The sequence below is a fragment of the Nannospalax galili genome, unplaced genomic scaffold, assembly GCF_000622305.1.
Source record: "Nannospalax galili isolate Female #2095 unplaced genomic scaffold, S.galili_v1.0 scaffold45, whole genome shotgun sequence".
In the NCBI taxonomy this organism is placed as follows: Eukaryota; Metazoa; Chordata; class Mammalia; order Rodentia; family Spalacidae; genus Nannospalax; species Nannospalax galili.
This window is the reverse complement of record NW_008355775.1, coordinates 5,581,321-5,606,231: the sequence shown is the minus strand read 5'-3', so window position 1 is coordinate 5,606,231 and position 24,911 is coordinate 5,581,321. Positions and strand designations below refer to the sequence as shown.

The window sequence follows — 24,911 nt, the reverse complement described above, 5'->3', positions numbered from 1 at the left end:
TTCCAAAGTTTACTGTTCCCATTGGGATTTTGATTTGATGAACCTATCTCACCTTAATAAATTAATGAAGCTTCTCTTCCCCTTGAACTTTTCCTTGTGTCTTTGTTCCAAAACAGTTCAAAGAATCTGCTCTGAAAATTGGCCATCTCCCTGTTTGGAAGGTGAAAGATTGCAGGGTGTCACCCTGAAAGGAGACCTTTCTATTAGATGTTTCTGTGGTTCCAAACCCACTGCGAGCTGCGCCTCTGCTTTGGCAAAGGAATTCATCGTTTGAAAAGTTATTTCTAGCCCAGTGCAGCTGTTCGCAGCTCAAGTTCAGCAAATGCCATCACTTCTGCAGACTCAGTCCCAATATCCCCAGGGAAATGACCCAAGTATGTGACTTTGATGAGTAAACAGAGTGACCATTTGTCCAAGGCCTTATAGAAGTCACCTACTGGACATCTGACTGTACCTGTACCTTCTCATCTGCTGGAGTGTAGGCTCCTAAAACAAGAATCCAGAGTTGTCTAGCCCTAGATTCCTGCCCTGGAGTTTTCCTGGGGAAATCAAGGAATCAGATTATTATAATCATAACAGCAACTCTCATTCACTTGATCCTTATTATGTGGCAAGAAATGTACTAGGTACTTAAAAAACTATTATGCTCATTTATAGATGAAAGAAAAGAGCCTTAGCAAAAGCCACATCATTCATGAACTTTGTGGCTAGGAAAAAAAAAGAACAAGAACTTAAATCTAGGGCCACCTGGGCCAAAGATTGGTCTTACTCTGCTATGGTGCATGAATTAAAAGACTGATGTAGGGGCAGGACGTGGATGTCCCCATTCCCCTCCTGCTTGGTGGGTGGCAGAACCACTTTGGTGTCTCTGGGAAGCAGGGCAACAGGAAGCTGCAGCAAGCACAGCTCAGGCTGCTGCCTGCACTGCTTGTAACTAACTGGCTCTGCTGCGCCATGTGATGTGGCACCTAGCTTCTGCAGGTCAGCCAAAGCTTCCGTGTGGCATTAAACCACCTGTGGCTTCCAACAGACGCCCTCGCCCCTCCTTCTTTCAGATGCTTACCTTTGGCCTCTGATGTCCCTGCTAACCCAGGTCTCTCTCTACCTGGAGAGGCAAGGACACAACCTTCTGTGCCATGCTCTTCTGTGTTTCATTTATCATGTCTATGGTAGGAGTGGGTGCAGAACAGTAGGCAGCTTCTCGGCCCCCTCCTCAGGGTGACTCCTGGTGGTCCTGTCTTCCCATCTAGCACATATAGGCTCTAGAGTGTGGAAACACGTGATTCTCTTTTGGTCTTACGGTTGAGTCAATGAGACCAGGGTGGGTTTCTTTCTCAGTTAAGGGGATATTTTTTTTTCTCCCAGGGTTCCAGTCCTTCCCTGTAATTTGATGTCCATGTCTGTCTGTCTGGTAACCCGCAAGTGCTTGGACCCACAGAAATCAGGATATGTGGCTAGAGGAGGTGAAGTGGTATTTCCTAGCAGGCTTGGGGAATCCCAGGGAGGAGTGGTGTGCACTATGCTGGCCAGATAATGTGCTCAGCTAACTATCCATTGTCATTTTCATCATCTTAACCCTATTTTTCCTCTCTGTCCTGCACTCCTCCCACCCCCGCCCCACCTCCACAAACAGATCATAGCTGTACAGTTCTTACCTCTCAGGAAATATGTGGACTGTGGACAAGGCACAAAGCTAAGACTTCCATCTTTGGAAACAAAGGCCTAAATTCTTCACAGAAGAGGACTTAATTTGTCCGTGTGTTTATTTGTGTGTTTGTGTGTGTATGTGTGTGAGTGTGTGTGTGTGTGTGTGTGTGTGTGTGTGTGTGTGTGTGTGTTCAAAAGAGAAGCAATTTCCCCAAACTCCAGTGAGATCTTGTTTGTCTGGGAGGAGGGGAAGGGAGATGACAAGGAGATGGATTTGTGTGTTCCAGAAGCAGACAGCCAATCCTGCCTCCAGGGAGAGTGACACAGGCTTGATACAGGAGGCCTTGGTAGAGAGACTTGGTGGTGGCTGGGCCTAAGGGGGTGGGGCAAGGCTGCCACAAAGATAGATGGTGTGGGCAGAGGAACAGTGACCAGGGATCAGGTGGGCTCCCTGCAGAGGCCCTGAGCTCCTGAAACCTGGCACCAACAACCTCTGTGAGGACCCAGGGGACAGCAAAGTGACACGTTTTCATTTCCTTTGTTTCTTCTGCCAGCCAGAAGTATGAGCTTGGCAGTAGAAATTAATTTGTTACAGAAAAGTGAAGAAAGTGATTCTTAAACTTTGTGTTTGTGGACAGGAATGCATTGACTCCATCACCTGTCTCTACATCCTGTGGGCTAACTCTAGTAAGGAGAAAAGGGGAGCTGGTCATACTCGACTAGACTTGGGTTCTTTTATACTGAACCCAAAAATAAGCAGTTTGACCACAAATGCCTTCATACTGTGCTTTTTTTTCCCATTTTAATAACTACTCAACAAAACAGTTTTAAATGGAAAGCATGCAGTAAACACTGTTCAGTTTTTCCGGAGCCTTTGACTTCAGAGGGATGAGGCAAAATCATCTTCAGAAAAGTTTATGGTACTTGAGAGGCTGAGCAAATGAGTCCTTAAGAAAAGCTCTAATTAAACACTGTGGAGCATTGTATGTCCTGCCTTGGTATTCTGATGAATTGTCTGCCTTTGTTTTAAACAAGACCTAATCTTGGAAATGACTCTGTTGAGAAGCCTCATATTTTTTTCCAGAATATGTCCACTGTGTATATTAAATTGACTAAACACTCAGAAGGAGGAACACAAGTCAGACCCAGGGGAGTCTGTTACACAGAGTAAGTAGGAGAGGCAGAGATGTTACCATTACTGAAAATACACTCAAATTCTGATTAAAGTACCAGATCCAATTCTACACAGGCCTCTTAGGAACACTCAAACTGTTGGAAATAAAATGGAAAAAAGTGATTACCCATTGGCTTCAGTATGTAATTGTTTAATGAACATGCCGTGGCCTGGATCCTCTTACTCATGTTTCCCTTCTTGACATATGTCAGTTGGTGAAGGAAAGTTATTTTTGATTGCAGAGTGGCCTTCAGCAGTTGGAAGTTCTGAGAGATGACCAACAGGCAGCATCGTTTTCTTCTTGCTCATAAGTAGCTTTCTGGCAGTTTTTGACAGGTCATAAACACACAAGAAATGCTAAACTTAGTGGGTTGTTAGATGTCTCCTTCAAGTTGAAAAAGCACTTTTAAAATAAATTTTCCTTATGTCTACTTTTTTCCACATTCTCAACTCTGACATTCAAGAGTACTTCGCAGAGAGACATGTAATAACATTTGAAAACCAAATTCAGAAACCCTTGTGGATCTACTTTTCTTAAGGAAGCCATAAAGCAAGCATCAGACTAAGTTACCTTACAGTTTGAAACAAGCAAATGTATGCTATAAATAAGATCATTAAGAACAGGGGCTGGAGAGATGGCTCCATGGTTAAGAGCACTAGCTGCTCTTGCAGAGGTCCGAGTTTGGTTCCCAGCACCCATGACAGCTAATAACCACTCATAACTCCAGTTCCGGGGGAGCCAACACCCTCTTCTGGCCTCTGCAGGCACTGCATGCATGGGTACGCTTATATATGTGGTGGCAAAACACTCATACATATAAAATAAAAATAAATTTAAAAATTGAGGTAAAAAAAGATCATTAAGAACAGTTAATGCTTACTTCATTAATAGATATCCCCCAGCATTGCTTTGGTTTTTTCTTAGAGCGCTGACATTCCTTACATCCTCTGGAAAGGGTTTCACCCATTGGTTTCCATGACAGCACTCTTTCTTGGGTTTCCAACTGTTTTCTGGATGCTTCTTATTCAATTCTTTGGCAGGTGCTTCTTCCTTATTCAGCTACTTCTATAGTGAAGTTGTTTGGGGTTCCATCCATACACCAATTTTTTTTTTCCTCACTGCACACAAGCTCTCTGGGGACTGTATACCCCAAACACTTGAGTTAATCCTGCGCAGATACTGCTTACAGGCACAGCTCCCAGTCTCTTTCCTGAGCTCTTTTATATTTAAAATATTTTATTTATTATTTTTATTTTATGTGTATGAGTGTATTGCCTGCATGTATGTGAGTACACCTGTGTTGTGCAATACCGCAGAGGTCAGAAGAGGGCTTTGGATTCCCCTGGAACTGGAGTTAAGGACGGCTTGCAGCCGCCATGTGGGTGCCGAGAATCAAACCCGGGTCCTCTGCAAGAGCAGTCAGTGCTCTTAACTGCTGAGCCATCTCTCCAGTCCTGCTCTTTTGTATTTATACTGCCACGTGTGACCCTTTCTCCACAGCTAGTCTAAGCCTGAAGACTTGGCATCATCCTTCTCCCTACTCCTTCCCCAACTGTATCCTAAAATCCACATCAGTCTTCTCCTAGCCCTTCCCACTACCACCAACGTATTCCTTCCACCATCATGTCTTGTCCAGACTTCTACCACAATCTCTGCATTGGTATAGCTCTTTAATGCATTCTCTCCACTGAAACCCCAGGGATCTTCAGACTATTAGTAGGAATATGTCACTCCTCTGCTTAAAAAAAATCTTGTCTAGATGTTTCTCAGTTGTAAGAGAAATTTCCAACTCGGTACAGGCTGACAAGGCCTTCACAATGGGGATTTGACCCCGCTCCCAGGATCATACCACCACCCTGGTACCCAGACTGAACACACTTGCATTCTCTATTCTACACAGAATACCCTCTGCCTCTCCTGTATTCCCTCCTGGCTCTACCAAGCTTTCTCCCAGTTTGAAATCACCTCTCCTGTGCAGCTTTCTCTGCCTTCCCCCTTTGCATAGGAGGTCCCTTTTATGAGGTCCCCTGGTGCTTGGTTCTCCCTCATCATAGCATTTGGCATGCTGAATTGCAATAGCAGCTCCACTCACTGGATTTCTCTGGAGAACTGTAAATGCCTTACAGGAGAGATGTTGAGTTCATTATGTCCCCAGTGATTACTTCATTCTGGATGCTGAAAAAATAGTTGAAGGATGGATGAATGTGATTACTTTATAGATCTATTTTTCTGTTCCTGATTCTTAATTCTGAACAGAGAGAAACTAATTTGTCCTATATGGGGTCAATTGCCATGTCTAGTTTAATGGGTTGACCAGGGCATAAAATTGAGGGTGAATACGCTTACAAGAATTTCACGATGTCCTTCCTTGAAATGATAAAAATAAATTCTGCTTTTTAAAATTCATGAATTTCATAATATTTACTAATTCATACAACTGCAACTAGGCCTCCTAAAGAGGCATATCTCTACTTTCCTTTTAGCACATAAAATAAAAATTATAAAGTCATTTCTTGCTCATTACTAGTCACTCATCCATCCATCCATTCTCCAGTGTTAAGAAGCTTCCAGTACATGCACAGTGCTGTGACAGAGAAAACTAAATCAAGATCCTTCCTTTCATGGTGCTCACTTTAAACTATGAGACCCAAATGAACCGTTCAAATTATAAAATTTAATATGGATGGGAAAGCTAATGCAATGAAAAAAAGTAACTGGGGGGGGGGATGTAATTCAGATGTGGGAGTCAAGGAACACATTCCAGAAAAAAGAATCACATTAAAGCTAAACCCTGGCTTTTCTGGGATGAGCAGGAGTGAAGAACAGGGGAAACGAACTTAGTAAAATGGGAGTTCTCTGTGAAAGTATGATAGTCAGTAGGTTTGGGCTATTTTCAGAGATAGAACTGATTACACTTCTAATAGGTTATATGTAAGGGTAAATCAGGGGAGGTGATAGGGATCATGGGGTGCAGATTAAACACATGAATGCCAAAGTCAGATTGAGTTTAGATCCCAGTTCCATTAGTAAGCTATGTGACCTTGGGCACCTTACTGTGGTTTAGTTCCTACTTCCATAGCGTGGGTTATAATGGTAGCAGTTACCTCAATGATTTGCTGTGAACATTAAACAGGTTATTATCTATAAAATATTCCCATCATTAACCGTACATAGGTTTTGGTTTTTTGATTGCTGGAGCAGGGAGTGGTTGAGACCCTGTCTCGTATAGCTCATGCTGGCCTCAAACTTTCTATGTAGCTGAAGATGACTTTGACATCTTGGTCCTCCTGCCTCCATCTCCCAAGTGCTGGGATTACAGGCATGTGCCACCATGCCTGGCTTTGCATGTAGGTTTTCTTACAAACTGAAACAGAGAGGTAACATTCTAGATCTCTGAGGTGAACAATATAATTTGAGAACCTGAGTTTGAATCCCCAGCACTCACATAAAAAGCCAGGTGCAGCCACATGTACTTGGAATACTAGCACTGAAAACACAGACAGGAGGATCCTGGGACTCACTTGTCAGTCATCTAGACAGCCATAGAAGAGCTATACCACAAAGAGATTGACACTTACTGAGGAGGGAAGGGAAAAGATTTGGGCAGTGAAGATCAGAGTTTAGCCCAGAGACCTTAACTGCTACAGACCTCTTGAGCATCAATATGTCTTTGGATAGGAATCAAATCTCAGAAGAGATACCTAGGCCAGAAATGTCAGTCTTTGAGACTTCAAAATACTGGAGGCATTTAAACACAGAATAGAGAAGAAAGTCAGGGAAAGCATGCAAAACAAGTAAGGTGTTAAAACAGGGCCAAGAATTGGCCATAAGGGTTCTCAAAGCCAAGTAGAGGGGCCAGCCACTGGATTATGTGAAGTGCTCTCATGTACACATACTAGATGAAGGCAAACAGAAACATCTGGTATAATGTGAACATAAGGAATACTGGAACCAAGGAGGGCCCTTCTGTTTCTAGTTTTATGGAGCTTAAAAATCAAATGGTCTACTTCATCTTGTTAAACTGATTTTGTGGCTTCTCTGAATACTCACTGGAGCCTCTTCATCCAAAGACTTGAAAGAGAGTCTAGAATGTGCTCAGATCAAGGTGGCTTGTGGCTGTATCTTCCATAGTAAAGACAATGGGTGAGGCACCGTTAGGCTAGACCCAGAGAATGAAAGTCTCTAAAGCTGTGATGAGGAGCCCTTAAGGGCACTAAGCAAGGGTGAGGAGTGATCACTTTGCATTTTGGAGAGTGGAGAGTGGAGAGTGGAGAGTGGATTGGGAGGAATCTCCTATAGAAGCTTAATGGCACCTCTGCTGCAGGGACCCAGAGTGGCAAAGGCAAGCCAGGCCACGAGGGAGGCGAAGCATTCCCATTCAAGCAAGGACTCATCACAGTGATGATTCTAGGAGACAGGTGACTGTGACTTGAAACAGCAAGAGAGGGGATAGCATCAAGGCTATGGTTTGTTTGTCATTAACACGTTACATTTTCCCCAGCACATCTTTACACTTCACAGAGCACTCTCAACACATTCTGTAATGATGACCCTTTAATTTTCAAATGTGTTCTTACTGTCTGATGGAAACACAGTCGTTGAATAGCTCAAAGGGACAATAAAGAAGCAAACTTATTTCATCTGGGCTGAGTTCTCTGAGCCCCAGGCCTGGAGAGAGAAAAGGAATTTTATTACCTAAATTCTAGAAGCTAAAATGCTCCATAAGAAAATATATAGCTATTGCCTAAATTCTAAAAGCTAAAATACTCCAGAAGAAAATACACCCCAATGGATGACTTGGTCTCTGAATCAAGTGACCTAAGTAAAAGTATTAATATACCAGGCCTTGCTTACAAATAAAATAATTCCACTCACCGTTATGAGAAAACGCCGTATTTCAAATAGCAATAGTTTTGTGATAAATATTTTAAAAATCCCTTTTGGGATTTTAAATCCCATTGAAGATCTGTTAATGAAGATCTCCTAGTGTCCTAGCTCAATGTTGCTTTGTACTCTTTCTCTCTAATCATAAATAAATGATGACACACAAATATGCATAAATAAATAGGTGATTGCCTCCTGGATGGGAGCTGGAGCAGGGGAAGGCATGCTAGACTCTAGAGACCTTTTGGACCTGTTACGTTGCTCATGATGAGTATATTCTTCTTGAGTTTCTTCTCAACTCTTCTCTTCCTGGTCTCTTTTGAAACTATTCCCAACAGCCTTATTATATTTTGACATCAAAACCACTCACCAAGGTCACTGATGCCCTTCATTTTGTTGAGTCACATGGCCAAGCCTCAGTCCTCATCCTATGGGATCCATCAAGTGCATTCAATGTGGCCAATTACTCTCTCTTTCTTTGCACAATCTGAATTTGGCATCAAGGACAACACATTCTTTTGGTTTTCCTCCCCCCTCAGGTATCTTAGCCTTCTTTGGTTCTCTATGTGATCTCTCAGTGATTAGAGTACTCATGACATGGGCTTCTTTCCTCTGTAATTTAAACCCTTGATGTGCTGGATAGCTTTAGTGTCAACTTGATACACCTGGGTTGAGGGAGCCTCAATCCGGGAATTGCCTCTATTGGACTGGCCTGTGGCCATGTCTGAGGGGCATCTTCTTGATGAGTGATGTGGGAGGGCCCAGGCCACTGTGGGTGGTGCCACCCCTGGGCAGGTGGGCCTGTGTTGCATAAGAAAGCAGGCTGAGCAGGGTCCAGGAGAGCAACCAGTATGCAGCATTCCTCCATGGCCTGTGCTCCAGATCCTGCCTCCAGGTTCCTGCCCTGAGTTCCTACCTTGGGCTCCCTGATGAACTGTGCCCTGGGAGATATAAGCCAAATAAACCCTTTCCCCCGCAAGTTGGTATTGATCAGAGTATTTTGTCACAGCAATGAAGAAACAAACTAGGCATCAAGGACAACACATTCTTTTGGTTTTCCTCCTCCCTCAGGTATCTTAGCCTTCTTTGGTTCTCTACATGATCTCTCGGTGATTAGAGTACCCAGGGCTTGCTACATGGGCTTCTTTTCTCTGTAATTTAAACCCTTGATAATTTCATCCAGTCTCCTGGTATTGAATGACATCTTTGCCCTGTTGGATCTTCAGTTTGTTCCTCTAGATACAATGCTCACTCAACATCTGCTACCCTGTCTCAGTCAGTGGCAACTTGATCCATCCAATGCTCATGCCAAAAATCATGGAGAGAAATCTTTCTTCTCTTTTTCTTACAACCCACATCTAATTGGCCAGGAAATCTCCATGGTGCTGTCAAAATAGACCCACAATCAAATCTCTTCATGACATAGCCTCAGCTAATGCTGCTTCAGCTAATGCTTGGCTTATATTTCTCTGATAAACTCCCAATGTCCCTTTCTGCATACTCTCTTGTCTATCAGCTCAAATAAGTCTTTAAAAAAGCAATCAGCTGGGGGAGGAAAAGGAGACAGTTCAGTCAGAAAAGCGCGTGTTCTGCAGGCATGAGGACTCAAGTTCAGATCCCCAGCACCCACATAAACAGTGGGGCATACATACATCTGTAATCTCGGAAATAGTGTGGCAGAGGCAAGAGGAGCCCCAGAGCTTGATGACCAGCCAGTCCAGCTGCTCCAGGTTCAGTGAGAAATATTGTTTCAAAAAACAAAGTGGAGGGGGGTGGAGAGATGGCTCATCAGTTGGGAGAACTGGTTGCTCTTGCAGAGGACCTGGGTTCAATTCCCAGAACCCACACAAGCAGTCTGCAACTGTCTGTAACTCCCAACTCCAGGGGAATCCAATGCCCTCTTCTGACCTCCATGGGCATTGCATGACATGGGTGCACTCACACACATGCAGGCAATACACTCATACATTTAAATAATAAAATATTTAAAAATAAATAAACAAGGTGGAGAGTGATTGAGGAAGACACCTGGCCTCTACTCACATGTACACACATGTGCATGTGTAACCCCACACACATACGCACATGTACACACACACACACACACACACACACAATCAGCAGTAACACCTCTCTTTTCAAAAGCATTTCAGTGGTCAGGGTCAAAGCCAAAGCTGGACAAAGCCGGCACACTCCTGCTCTCACTCCTTGGCTCACTGACCTTATCCACTTTATTCCCCTCTTTGCTCACTCTGATCTAAAAGCCCCCAGACTCCTCACTGTTGCTTAGATAGGCCAAACAACCTCTGTTTGTACCCTCTTTACTCCAAGAATTGTCATGGTTAGCTACCTGGAAGGCCAGCCCCACCCCTTCCTTCAAGTCTTTGTTCAAATGCCTCCTTCAAACTGAAGATTAGCTTGCTGTGTTTAACACTGTAAAGTGCCCCAAACCCCAGCCTTCCAGCCCCCTCATTCTGCTTTGTTTCTTTTCCCAACACTCATCATTTTCTATGTTATGCCATGTGTGTATTTATTAGGTTCATTATTAATTGTCTCCCCCTGCTGGAATGTAAGTCCCACAAGGCCAGAGATCCTTTTCATGTTCACTGATGTATCCTGAGCACCAAAAATAGGACCTGGGGCCCTGGAGGCATTGAGAAAACACTTGTTAAATGAGCAGATGAGTTCTTTTTGTCTTCAACCACAACAAAACTCTCTATACACAAGGACTTAGTATCTCCACTTGGATGTGGAATGGATAAAACCACAGGAAGACAAATATGACTGAGAACAGATGTTAAAAAGCAAACAGACAGAGAACAAGAGACGCACTGAGCTTCAGACTCCTGATCTGAGGTACCAGTACTGACACATCTCACGAGCTAGAACAAGCATCACAAGTGAGCCATCTGCTTCCCAACTTGCTCCTTCCACATGTTCTTCATTTTAGTGCTCTAGTCTCCTTGGGATGGGGAATGGATGCAGCCAGTAGTGCCTGCTCAGGGTGTGTATGCCCTAGAATTTGTCCTCTTCCTTCTCATCCCCATACAGTCCTCACTATGACCCAATTCCTCATAATGGAAAAAAATGAGACGTAGTGGTCCCATGTTAAACAACAACAACAAAAAAGTTAGCCAGTGTCATCAATAAATGTGACTGAGTTCATTGATATCTAGAAGCAGCACAGACACAAGACCCATATGGTAAGAGGGAGGATAAGGGGGTAGGAAACCCAAGCAAAAGGCTTCAGTGGGAGCTGTTCCTAGCTGCTAACACAAGGGCACTGGATGAAAGGCACCACCAAGAGGAACAGATCACTGCGTGGGAGAGCCATCATGAGTCCCCAGACTTATCTGTGCCCAAGCTGGCCTCCCAGGCCACCATGCTGCTGACACCTGATAGAGTGGTATAAGCTGCTCCAACAGTCGCAGAAGCATCCCCAGATGAGAAACACTCCAGCAGGTATGTGGTCAGTGACCTCTCCTACTGGAGCTGTTTTGGAGATTCCAGGCCAAGTACTTCTGCACACACTCCCTATACTGATAAGCCTCTGCACCATTAGGATCAACTAGAAGGAGGCCAGCCTTTTATTTCACCAAGTAATGAGCTCCTGTGCATAATTAATCCTCAAAAAATCGCTATTTGTTGTACAGCACTGAGTTGTTTAAACTTGTTGAAAAAGTAATCAACAAGGAAAGTGCTAGACAAATAGTGAGGATTGAACAACTATTCCTGCTTCCGACCTCTTGTTTTCCCTAGCACCCTCCAATCTCCACCGAGACGACTATTTTCCATGTCTGTCTCTTCTGAGGCGTATCTGTATTTCTTCTCGTTTCGCCCCAGATGTCAGACTGGCTTGCATTACTCAAGGCTGAATCATTTGATTTCCTGTCCATGTTCCTAACCTTTCCAGATCCTCTTGTATCATTCCTCAGTCATTCCTGCTGTTTACAATACCTCTCAATTTAAAGCCATCTGCAAATCTCATTAGCAAACCACTGACTCCTCCCCCGCGATTACAGGATGCACCAAGTAAAACAAGACCTGACACCAATTCTCTCTTCTCCATATGGGGTGCCACCTTTCTGGATCACTTTCACTTATTACCATTTTTATATGATTATATTATTATTGCACATGTACTCCCAGTCTAGGCAAATCTAAATATGTGAAAATCAGAATTAATCGTTTTTTCACAACTGAGTTAGTTAGTAAGGCTAGAGATGTAGCCTAGTTGTAAAGCACTTGTCTGGCATGCACAAGGCCCTGGATTTGAGCCCCCAATGCTGCCAAAGGAAAGAAAACGAGTTAGTATTCACTTTACAAGACAATTAATATTAGTTCCTTTAATTAGTCACCTTTCCAATGTACTTAAAATAATTTAGCTTTCAAAAAAGACAATCGCCTAGTTTAAATTTTTTGACTTATTTATTTTTATTTTATATGTACAAGTGCTTTACCTACATGTATGTAACTGCACCTTTGTTATGCAATGCCCATGGAAGGCCAGAAGAGGATGTTGGATCCCCTGGAACTGGAGTTGCAGATGGTTGTTAGCTGCCATGTGGGTGCTAGGAACCAAACCCAGATCCTCTGGAAGAGCTCTTAACCATTGAGCAATCTCTCCAGCCCCAAATGCTTAGTTTTTAAAGTTAGATTCAGCCTTGAAGAAAGATGCTTCACCTTCATTAGCCAGGCTGTAAGAAGTTGTGTCTTAGTAAATCTTCAAGAATAGATTAAAATATTTTCACATTAATAGTAAGAATCTAAGGAAGCCACAAAATCAATCACTGCTGATCAGTGGCTCTTGGCTTCAACTCTCTCCACTCTTTTTTTCTGATATATTCAATGTGTTTTCAAATCTTACTTTTCTTTTCTCAAAAACCTCTGAGTTTGATACACTAGTGCACACCTATAATCCTAGCACTCAGGAAAACAAGAGGGGCAAATGGTTAGTTTGAGGCCAGCCTAGGCTACATGATAATACCTTGTGTTAAATAAAATATCCAAAACTCATTCAGCCCTTCTCTGTTTCAAGCACGGCACTAGGTGCTGGGATACAATGAGGAAGAGTTCCCAGGCTCTAAGAGCTCCCAACCCAGCAAAGACACTGGAGGAAAAAATATTCCTGAGCACCTGCCACATGTGGATCATGTACATCCCCACTGAAACCCCATCTTACAGCTGAGAAAAGAGGGGCTTAGGAGTCACTGCCTCTGATGCAGAATGTGTGGATGGACAACTCCAGCTTTCTAAGACAGTCAACTTGAAGGGAAAAGGGTTATTTTAGCTTGTGGCTTCAGAGGTTTGAGTTGATGAGGCCTTGTTGCTTCATGACGAAGGAGCACATGATGCCAAGGGCCTGTGGTGGGGCAAAAACTGCTCACCAGGTGGCCAGGAAGCAACTGAGAGTGAGGGAGCTGGAGTCCCACAATCTCCTTAAGGGCATGCCTTAATGACTTAAGACCTTCCAGTAGGCAGCACCTCTAAAGGTTCACTACCTCCCAACAGAACCAACCTGGGAATGAAGCCTTTCACACATGGGCTTTTGTGGGGGGGGGGGGGCACGCACTATTTAAAATGTAGCAGTAACTTACAAAAGGAACAACAAAAAAGGACAATGGGTATATAGAAGAAAATTCAACCATATCAGTTTTTAAGCGACTATATATTAAATAATTCTAGTGTTCTTTTATCAAGTTAGTGGAAGAGAAAAAGTAGTATTTGAAGCTGTTAGGAGGGCAGTAACATAGTCTCTCCTACATAGAGCTGTAGGGAACAAAGAGTGGTACAATCTTCTTGAGAAACTGTTTAATTATATGTAATAAGGACTGTTACAAGGGGAACTTACGTTACTATCAGGAAGGATAAACTAAAGCAATGCTATATCCATACAATGAAACTACATATTGCCACTTAAACCCAGGAAGAATATTTAATGGCATATAAGGTTTTTCTGAATATTAAGTGAAAAGTTTATTATAGAATAGTATATCCTATGAGGTTACAATGTGTAAAGGACAGAGGAGAGTCAGGAAGGAGGGAACGAGATGGAATAAAAGACTGGAGAAACAGACAGCAGTTAACAGGTTATTCATGAGGTAGGATTGGGATTTTTCTCTTGGTATCCTATACATCTTGTGCGTTCATGTGTGTGGCTGTGCATGTGCTTGTTAAGGCCAGAGATCAGCCTTGGATATCTTCTTCATTGGCAATGGCTTCTCCACTTTGTTTTTGAGGCAGGGTCTTCCTCTGAACCTGGAGCTTACTGATTCAGCTAGACTGGCTCACCAGTGAGCCCCAAGGATCTTCCTGTCTCTGCCCCTCCAGCCCTGGGACATGCACTTTTTCCGTGAGTGCTAAACAACCAAACTCAGGTCCTTGTGTTTGTGTATCAAGCAGTTTGCCAAATGGGCCATGTTCCCAACCCCACTATTCTATAAGTTTTAATCATTAAAAAAATACACAGAAATGTCCATACCTACAGACCTAATTTTTTCACTGCACTGCAATAAACAGCAATGCTGAAAACCACTAATCTAGTATATTAGATTAAAGCTAACTTTTAAAGTCCAAATCCACTGTCTTTCTCCATCCCATTCATCTTCAGCTCCTAGCCATGATTAAATCATTTCTTGAGTAATCCCTTGAAGACTGTCTAGTTTCAACCTCTGCTTTTTATCACAAGATTAATTTCTCCAACCAATACAGCATGCTGTTCTACACTCTCCAACCTAGTCCTCTTACCACAGTAAGCAGCCCTCCATGTTATCAAAGTCTGCTGGCAGGTGACCCCCAGATTCATCATCTGCTTCTGTTCTTTAAAACCCAACCAACAGCAGGCTATCAACATCTTGGTTTGGACAATCCTTTGTTAGGCAGGGGCATCCCCCTCCCTGTCCAGATAAATGTCCTCAGGGCTTCACTATGGCAACAAAACTGCCACCACACATTCCCGAAAACATCCCAAGATGGGGCAGTGGAAAAATATCCTGCTCTTCCATGCTATGGCTCCACCTCAGATACACTGACCCTCTATGTTCTTAGATGCCCATGAAAGGAAGGACTGGGAGGGAGTTCCTGTCATCTGTCAAACCAGATCCTATACTAAATTCCCTGTTTAAATACTCAATTGGTCCTTGAAGCCTTTCAAATTTGATCCAGACTCCCCCAACAGTAAATGAATTGATACTCTATATTCCTGTAGTTATAAAACCTCTACTACAGGATTTTGCATCATCCAAAATAAAAACATTTCACAATCCCCTTTGCCTTTTATGCTTTTCGAAGGTATCTGTAAACTGTTTCTGTAGAAGAAAAGCACTATGTGGATGGCAAGCCACTGATTCTTGCTATTGTTTATGTCTTCTCCAAAGCTCATGATTTAGAACTTTAATTCTTAATGCAACAGTACTGAGAGCTGGAAGGCAATGAGGACTCTGCCCTTGCGAATGACTAAGGCTATTATCACAGGAATGGATGTTATTGCAGGAGTGAATTCCTAACAAAAGAGTAAATTCAGCCCCTTCCTCTCTCTCATTTACTCTTTGCCTTTCACCATGAGAAAACACAGCATAAAGGCCACTTAACTCTTGAACTTATCAGCCTCAAGAACTGTGAGAAATAGTTTCCTTTCTTTATAAATTATCTCGGCTGAGCACAGTTATTACAGTAACACAAAATGAATTAAAACAGCACAAACTGGAGACAGTCCTATACTGATATTACCTACATTCATCTAAGATCCTGAGCTGCTTGAAAGCAGTCTCTTAACACCTCCTTATACACCCTACAAATGGCCTAGAGTTTGGAAATCATAGGCACTCACTCAGTACCACAGCAGCTTCTCTTGAGAGATGAAGGGAGCAGGACAGAAATATGGAGTTAATGATATAGGCAGCTCAGGCTTCCACATGGCACCAGTGACTAAGAGATGGGCATCAAGCCTGGCGTGTGATTTGAACAGTTCCAAAACTACAGAGATGAATTGTTTGTAGAAATTCCTATTAGACTACATCCTTTAACAGTGATTCAATTTCCTGCACATTCTCATAACTATGTATATATCTTTTCTGTCCCTTTTTTGTGTTTTTCCTCTAAAATATTTTATTTTAAAAAATCTTTTATTATTTTTATTTTATGTGTATGAGTGTATTGCCTGCATGTAAGTGTACCCATGTCATGAAATGCCTGTGGAGGTCAGAAGAGGTATCAGATTCCCCTGGAACTGGAGTTACAGATGGTTGTTAGCCATCACGTGGGTACTGGGAATCGAACCCAGGTCCTCTGCGAGATCAGCCAGTGCTCTTAACTGCTGAGCCATCTCTCCAGCCCCTTTATTTTTAATGTGTGTGGGTATGCCACATGGGTGCAGGTGCCATCTGGGGCCAGAAGAGGGTGTCAGATCCCCTGGAGCTGGAGTTACACATTGTTGTGAACTATCGAACATGGACCTGGGAACCAAACTCTGGTCCCCTGGAAGAGCAGCAAGTGCTCTTAACCACTGAGCCATCTTTCCAGCTCCTCTTCTTATTTCTACATCTACTGTACCCTCCCCAACTGTCTACTTTTTTCTAAGCCATTTTAGCAGGGGTCAAGAGGATTCCAAATACAAATTGTTTATTAAGTTTAAAAGGCAATTTCCCCTCTCATGGAGAAAACTGAGACAATACATCTCAGAACTGGCATAATCTAACAAGTCTTCAAATAAGTCAGTTTGCTTTCTGCATTTAAATTAAAACTGAAGTCTGTTTAGTCCTAATTGTGATGCTCAGAGCATATCAGTGCTTTCTTCTAAACCAAAAGACTTCTTAACTTTTTCAAAATGTGAACTCCTCAGAACATCACCCAACCCAGACTAAGATCTAAGGAAACAATCCTTAATTGTTTTTATAAATGCTAAAGCTTGCCTGTTCTTTCCATTCTCTTATTCAAAAAGGACAAAAATAATAGCTTCTCTCCCACTTGGAAATGTGCAATTTTTGGAGCCTCAAGTTGGCTGTGTTAGAAATGAAAATGTCTTTGATGATACACAGCTGTCTTCCTTCTTAATCACAGATGTGGAAAGCATTCCAGGAGTCTGATTCGTGTACCTGGAGAAATGGACCGTGGTTTCCCAACCTGTCTTCTGACGCTCTTGTTAGATCACAGGGAGGCTAGTTTCTCCTTGGTTCTACAACTAAGAACTTTATTACAAAATGGCAAATCCTGACATTTCTTCACTGCCATTTTCTTCTTGGTTTCATATCCATTTTCTCCAATCCAGGTACAGATCTTAGTGATCTCCTGGCTCTCCTTCATTTCCATCTCTCTCTCTCCGAAGACAATTCACTTAAGACCCTGTCTTAGTTTGTTTCTTCATTGCTGTAACAAAATACTCTGACCACTACCAACTTGGGGAGGAGTTTATTTAGCTTACAACTCCCAGGTCACAGTTCATCAGGGAGCCCAAGGTAGGAACTCAGGGCAGGAACCTGGAAGCAGGAACTGGAGCACAGGCCATGGAAAAACGCTGCTTACTGGCTTATTCCCCTGGCCACTGCTCAGCCTGCTTTCTTATGCAACACAGGCCCACCTGCCCAGGGGTGGCACCACCCATAGTGGGCTGGGCCCTCCCACATCACTCATCAAGAAGATGCCCCTCAGACATGGCCACAGGCCAGTCCTATGGAGGCAATTCCCCAATTGAGGCTCCCTCAACCCAGGTGTGTCAAGTTGACACTAAAGCTATCCAGCACAGACCCCAACACAGCAAAACACTTTTCTTACCAATAGCTGCTATTTGTGGCAAAGGAAAAACGAAGTACAATTTGTGTTGTGGCCTACCATCCACTGCAAGACACCACAGTAAATGCTCAGGACAAGGCCAACCCTCGGAGGGGACATAATTAAGGATCAAATTTTCTTGAGCTCTTTGTTGAATAGCTCTTAGTTCCTAAGATTCAGTTGCCTTTCCTCAAAAGAATTCTATCATCCCTCAACAGAAGCTTCTGCAGGTGAGTATGTCTAACCACCACCAACTCCATGGGCCTATCATCAAAGCCCAAAGTTCACCTGTAATCAAGGTTTAGGTTCTTTGGGAATAGAAGAATCAACAAAGATGTAGGCAACCTCTGACAGGAGAGAAATACTTGAATAGCTCCTGGAAGAACTACACATTTTGTTATACATAAATTACCCACAGTTTAAAAAATCTACTAGCAGACACCTGTTCTATCAGAGAATCTGTTCTTAACTAACAGCTATGAATGAATAACAAAGTTCTCTACATCTATATAGCCTATCCCATTAAAGGGGGCAGGGGTTCAGTCAGTAAAGTACTTACATATAAAAAAACCCAGTTTGATTTTCAAAAATCACATAAAAAAAAGCTGGATGACACTAGGCATGCTGACACATGCCACTAATTTCAGCACTTGGGAGGCAAAGGCAGGTAGATCTCTGTGAGATTGAGGCCAGTCTGGTCTACATAGTGAGTTCCAGGCCAGCTGTAGCTAGCTACAGGGAAACCCTGTCCAGGATGTGGTGGTGCATGCTTATAATCCCAGCACTGGGAAGGTAGATAGGGAGACCCCTGGAATTCACTGACCATCCAGCCTAGCCTACTTGGCAAGCTCTAAACCGGTGAATGATTCTGTCTCAAGGGAAAAGTGGACAGCACCTGGGAATGACACTCAATGACACTTCTGCCCTCCACACACATATATGCACCTTGTGCGTATGCTTGTGCACATACATGAGTACATACACACACACAAAGCTAAAACAAAAATATCTTTCTTCCTATCTAAAACCGTATTATTTTCTTCCTGTATTTTTCATCCAGTTAAATGGACTACTGCTGGACCATCAGGGTGGAGAATAGGGCACATTTAAAGAGACTGATAAAACCAAAGGGACAAGGAGGCAACAACTCTGAAGAGCTATGTGGGCAGCTGAAGTCACATGCACATCGGTGGCCTAGAGAGCAGGCCCCTAACCTCCCTTAGCATGGGGTGCAAAGCCCACAAGCGGTCTCCATGTATCCTAGAAGAAAAGAGTACAGAAGGCACAGTCCTTTATCTAGCTCAGCCCCAGCACTTGGCAACTGTTTTCAACCACTAAAAAATTCATGCCAGTTAAGACATTCACCTCAAGGAATAAATAACATTACATCAAGATCATAGGGCTGAAGAGATGGCTCAGCAGTTAAGAGCACTGGCTGCTCCTCCAGAGGACCCAGATTCCATTCCCAGCACCCACATGAAGGCTCACAACCATCTATAACTCTGGTTTCAGGGGATCCAACACCCTTTTCTGATCACTGTGGACATCAGGTATGCATATGGTATACTTAATATATACGCAGGCAAAACACTCATATACATAAAATACAAATAAGATTTTATAAAATTAATAAAATGCTCAAGTGATTTGAAATTTTATTGAGAAAATAGCTGTTTTGACATTATATCCAGTTTCTCATTTATCAGAATAAACTCTTTACAACACTGATCATCATTTCCACTTCTGGGTATTTATACATCTCTAAGTAAAATACATTCACACTAGGCAAGGCTATAATATTGAGATCATGGCCAACACTGCTGATTTTAAGATTGTTTGCTTTACATGAAACTATGGTATTTGGATACTAGAACAGATGTTTGAAGTGTTTACCACTCAAAGACAGGCTTGGCGAGACAAAGCCAGAGTGCGCACACGAATCTTTTCACTGTTAATCTTCAGAAAGCCAGTTAAGCTACACTTAATATTCTCACTTAAAGACATTATTTTCTATTTTACAAAATTAAAAAATTGAGTCGTGAAAGAAATAAAGCTCATCTTTATGTCCTGAACTTAACAGCTTACATACACCTCTCCTGCCCCAACAGATCAACACGCCAGGAGAGTGACTGCCCGCGGACCAAGAACAAGTGGCCAGCACAGCATTCCCTATTGCGCAGGGCTCTCGGAGGACTGATGCAAACTCTGGCAAGTCAATTCCTGTGATTTCCAAGGGTCTGGGATATGTAAACGACATGATTAAAAGGCATTTTTCTGAATTTGCAAGAGGAAAACAGAAGAGTTAGAGCAAAGATCCAGCAGCTTTTAATGTGGCTGGATGTTCACTATTACACCACTACTCAGAGCCCAACGGCAAGCTGCACTCCAAACACATCCAAACCCCGGAGCTCTAAGCACACAACTGTATGTTGCAAAAGCTGAGTATGCCTTATCAGTGACCTGGCTTATACTGTGAAGTTCAATAAACACATTTCCTCACCATCCATCAGAAAAGCACCCAAAAGTAAGAAACTTTCTAATAAATACAGATTAAACAAAAACACTCCAGGGCAAGGTTTTCCTGAGTAAATTTCTCAGAACGCAAATCCCACAGAACACCTACAAAAAAAAAAAAAAAATCCACAGTAAAATGAAGTGGGGAAATGGTGCATAAAATCAGGTACTTAGTGGAAACTAAGAGCTCCTCCTAGAAAAAGCCAGGGGCATGTGAACACAGTCCTTGTTAGACTATGTCTTCACAAATAAAACTGAAATCTCAAAGCTGGAGACTGAAAACACATTAGCACAGCAAAGACTCTGAAACGCCTACAGTAACTTAGTTTTGCCTAATGCAGTATTTTCCAAACTCATTGGAACAATATATTTGGTCAAAATACACTACTGGAAACTTCACTTAACTAAAATTTTTATGTTATAATTTCAAATTAATAATAATGAGGGCACAAAAAAACTTTTTCTTTTAAAGAAACAAGCTTATTTTGCTTTGAATTACCTTCTATCACAACACACCCCTTTCCGCTCATAAGCAACCAACTCAGTTATCCTTTTATTACATCATTGTTCAAGGCTGTTTATTCTTTTAGCAATCCATGGAATACTTTTCTGGGGAAAAAAATTTATTCTTTTTTAATTTCCAAGTAGCTATACTTCTATCACAACAGCCCTAAGCACAAGACCAATAACCTGGGCTCCTAGAATCACTATACTCCAACAATTTCTACACTATATTTTTATAAACCCTTAAAAACAAAAATCTTGACTGGGGAGACAAACCATGCAGGAAACAGTTCTTAAAAAACAAACATCTCCCATTCTTACATCACTACGAAGATCAGCATTTTCAAGACCTAATGAAGCTTCAGTTAAACCTTTCAAGATGAGACCACTAACCTCTTCACGTAGGAACAAATTTATAAAAATTTGTTTAATTAGTAGCCAGGTGTGGTGGTGCATACATGCCTTTAATCCTAGCACTTGGGAGGCAGAGGCAGGGGGATATCTGTGAGTTCAAGGCTAGCCTGGTCTACAAAGCAAGTTCCAGGCCAGCTGGGGCTACGCTGAGACCCTGTCTCAAAAAGACCAAAAAAAAAAAAAATTTTTTTTGTTTAATTACAAATATGAAAACACTAAAAATTAAATGTAAACTTTATTGAACTGAACAACAGCAAAAGGGAAGATAAAATTTTCAACCACCAAGAACATATACGAAAGACCATCATCACAACCCAAATTACCTCTGTTGTTCTGCTCAGGATTACAATTATAAAAACCAAGACAAAGTCAATTACAAACTTCCTCTGACTTAAAAACCAAAGCACGTGGCTGTGACACCTTCTCCTGTAGAGGGTGGTGTCAGTGACCATAGCGCCACCCGGAATATGCAGGCAGAACGAACACAGGCCAAAAAAAGAGCTACCACGTGAAGAGAAAGAAGAGATGTCTCAACAGATTCTCTTCTCAAATATGAACCCAGATGCTGTAGGGAAAAATACACAGTTAGAAACAGAAAATTATAAGCTTTTTGATATCTTATGGAAAGGAGTTTTGGGTATTGGGTTATTAGGAAACTTTTTGGTAAAGCAAGGTAGAGTCTTAGAGAGGCATTTGGTACAAACCTGAGTTGCCTTTTCCTTAAACTTAAGAATGTAACAGAAATTAGATCTAGGCATAACTCAGTTCTCATTTGGAACTAGAATTAGGTACTGTGTTTGCAATGTTAAATTTTAAATCATAGCTATGTAGGTTGTGATAAATTTAGAGTATTAAATTTGCTTTTTTTTTTTAATTTTTTTTTGAGACAGGGTCTCCCTGCAGCCCCAGCTGATCTGGAACTCATTATGTGGACCAGGCTGGCCCTGATCTCACAGAGATCCACCTGCCTCTGCCTCCTGAGTGCTAGAATTAAAGGCATGTACTTCCACGTTCCACCCTTAAATTTGCTTTTTAAAATACTTTTTATTTTGAAATAATTATAGATTCTTAAGACAGTACAAAAATAAAAGCAAGAAACACCTCATGGCCCCATCCTTCAGCTTCCTATCTAGATTCAAACGTTATATTCTGCCTTTGACTGGTTCAGGTTGTTAACAGCTTGTGAAAAATGGCCCATCACCATCACCCCACCTCCACCACCAAATTTAACAGGTTTGGTAAGTGTATATTTTGGGGAGAGGCTCTAAAGAGGCACTATCTATTCAAATATCATTCCTATCACAGAAACTGGTTTTCTCAAGATTCTGTCATCAATTTCTGCCTCTGTTGATATTAGTTTTTCCCATCTTAGACTTCAAAAAATTTCACTCAGCTCTAAAATAAGCCTTTCTGTTCCTTCATGTTACTGCATCTAGCAATAGTGAATGGGTAGAGCTGTAAGTAGAAATAAAAATACTTGCTTTCATAAAACTCCTTCAATACCCAACACAACTCAAGCACACACACCTAAGCTGAAATTTGTTAATGTCAACCTTTTGCAAGGTCATAAACAATTCTGAAGGGATGCTCACTTTCAATGTCTGCAGTTTTTTTTAACATTGTCTTCCATGTGACATCAGTGTTCATGGAGGAGCTTTATCTTGTGGGAACAAGCTATTTTTCTAATCCTGTTACTACCAACAAAAATAAACACAAGGCACAATCCTTGTTTTCACACCATGCTCCACATCACCTCCAAAAGACAATGGCTCACAGTATTTTGGTCATAACCAAGGATCACTTTCTCCAGCAAACTCAAGCTTTATGCAAAAACATCCTTGACAGGGTGAGCACAGCCCTCTGTCCAGGCCATTTCCTTCTAAGTTTCCTCTGCTCAGTTACAAATGTCTATGGTTCATTTGCTTAGACACACAAAGCTCAACTAAGGAACCCAATGTATCAACTCTTACCAACCTAACTCAGATTTTGCATCTCAGCAAAGGTAGACTGGAAGCATATAAACTACAGAACATACGGCTAAAGGCAGCTCAAAGCAAGGATGACCTAAAGCAAACAAATCATTTTCATAGTCATCCCTTCTACGCTAAAAAGGACAAACACTTGTTAAAGTGACTTTTTTAAATTAAAATTTCAGTACACAAATTATAGTACACTTCTTAGTTGAAGTCTACGTGTCTTCTGAACATGATCTCCTATACCCTTATACACACTTAAACACATTTTTCTTCCTCACAGACATTATCAGTTTGATTGAAAGAAGAATTTAACTCAGTATTATCTTTTGACTTTGCCCACAAAGAAACTTGTTAGATTTATCATTCAATTTTTGCAGTCTGCTTGTGTTGATATAGTTCTTTCTCATATATATTTTATTTTTCGAAACTAATTGTCCTATTTTACATGTGTTTTACAATTGTAAACCACTTCAAATGGTTTTTGGAAGGTTTAGTATCAGTCATAATTAGAAATGACTAACCTTGATTAAAGCATAAACAGATGTCCGATTAATGTGCTAAGCATCCTTCTTCAATACAGATCAATCCCACAGCACAATAAAGTCTCATGACCATGATTTTCAATGTAAAAATATCCACACAGATATCAGATTGCTAGAATAACCTACCTTAGAAGATGAGCATGCATACACACATACACACACACACACACACACACACACACCCTGTACACTTGCCCTATATGTGAACCAAAAGATAAACAGGATTGAAGACTACCTTGTATCTCATTTTAAGCGGTCAAGAAAAACTATTTACAATGACTTAAAGACTTTCACATATGCAGCTACCTAAATACTGAGCAAACTGGGATGATGTAGGTCAAACACAGCTGAGCTCCACTCTGCTTGCAGTAGCTGAGTCTCCTGACAACAAAGCTTACTTTCTTAACATATGAGTTTCTGCAGGACTTGGTAAGATTTGCTGAGCACCATAGTAATCTTTTAAGACATTAATCAAAAACATGGTCCTATTTTTTAAAAATCCCAGAAGTGGTTTTAGGACAACAGAAGCACCTCAACCACTAAAATACGCAAGTTTCTATTATAAGTAAAGTTACCACACAGCAAATCCTTGAACAGTTCAGCATCCAATAAATAAAAAATAGTCTTAAAAACCTATTTCTGATTTATTCCTTTGGATCCTTCAAATGTAGTTAAAAATATATGGAAAATAATTGGTTTTCAGAAAGTGTGACTACATGATATGCTTCTTATGAGAAAAACAGTGGCCTGAGTCCAGCATGGGGAACACAGAGCAGATGCACAGTAGGTATTTCCATGACCCTGGCCACGGGCTCCTCCTGAGTAGTACTTAACTAATGGGGTAAGTTTCAATAAGGTTTTCAGCTTAACATAGTACAATGACTGACACATTCAGTTCTGGAATCAATATAAGAATAAGACAATTAGAGGTATACTAAAATACATAGGTCTAAAGTGCCACATTCACCTTTGCTAACCTGCATGGAACACATTAGCAATACTAATGTTATACTGCAGTGCGCATCAGATAGATATTATATATAACCACCTTTAGCATTTGTATATGTTGTATGAAACCTTAAAAAGATTAGACTCACAAAAGCATAATTTAAAAGCACATTCCTCATTGCTTTTTAAAGTTAAATACAGGCTTTTCTATTGAAATTATTTCTATTCTTCCTAGTTCCTAAAATAGGCATCAGACTTCTAAAAAGAAGAATAAGGTCTCAGCCAAAGAGCCAAATATTCAAAAAGTCACATATTATATATTCAGACAGATCAAAGAAAACTAACTTAATAAATTAACTTGAATAAATTAAGAACGCACATTCAGAACAGAATTGCAGCTTTTGGTCAGCAAACCTGAACCAAAGGCAAAGCTCTGCCGTGATTAAGGCAGAATTTTTTATATACAGTACCATGTGTTTGCTCCCCTACCCACTAAGCTCACTTAGCATTCGACTTTATTTAAAATGCATTGCCAAGCTAAA

General features: G+C 41.5%; 1 protein-coding gene across 1 annotated transcript in view; it reads right to left on the bottom strand.

The window, feature by feature from the left end:
• Window positions 1-2,518: 2,518 nt before the first annotated feature.
• Window positions 2,519-24,911, bottom strand: part of Mtx3 (metaxin 3) — a 31,247-nt gene continuing 8,854 nt past the window's right edge. Inside the window, exons 8-10 of the mRNA XM_017803253.2 lie at window positions 7,400-7,490; window positions 4,915-4,997; window positions 2,519-3,140 (exon numbers count right to left, since the gene is read on the bottom strand). Coding sequence (XP_017658742.1) covers window positions 4,943-4,997; window positions 7,400-7,490 — 146 coding nt within the window. The 3' untranslated portion in view covers window positions 2,519-3,140; window positions 4,915-4,942. The remainder of the gene's footprint in view (window positions 3,141-4,914; window positions 4,998-7,399; window positions 7,491-24,911) is intronic.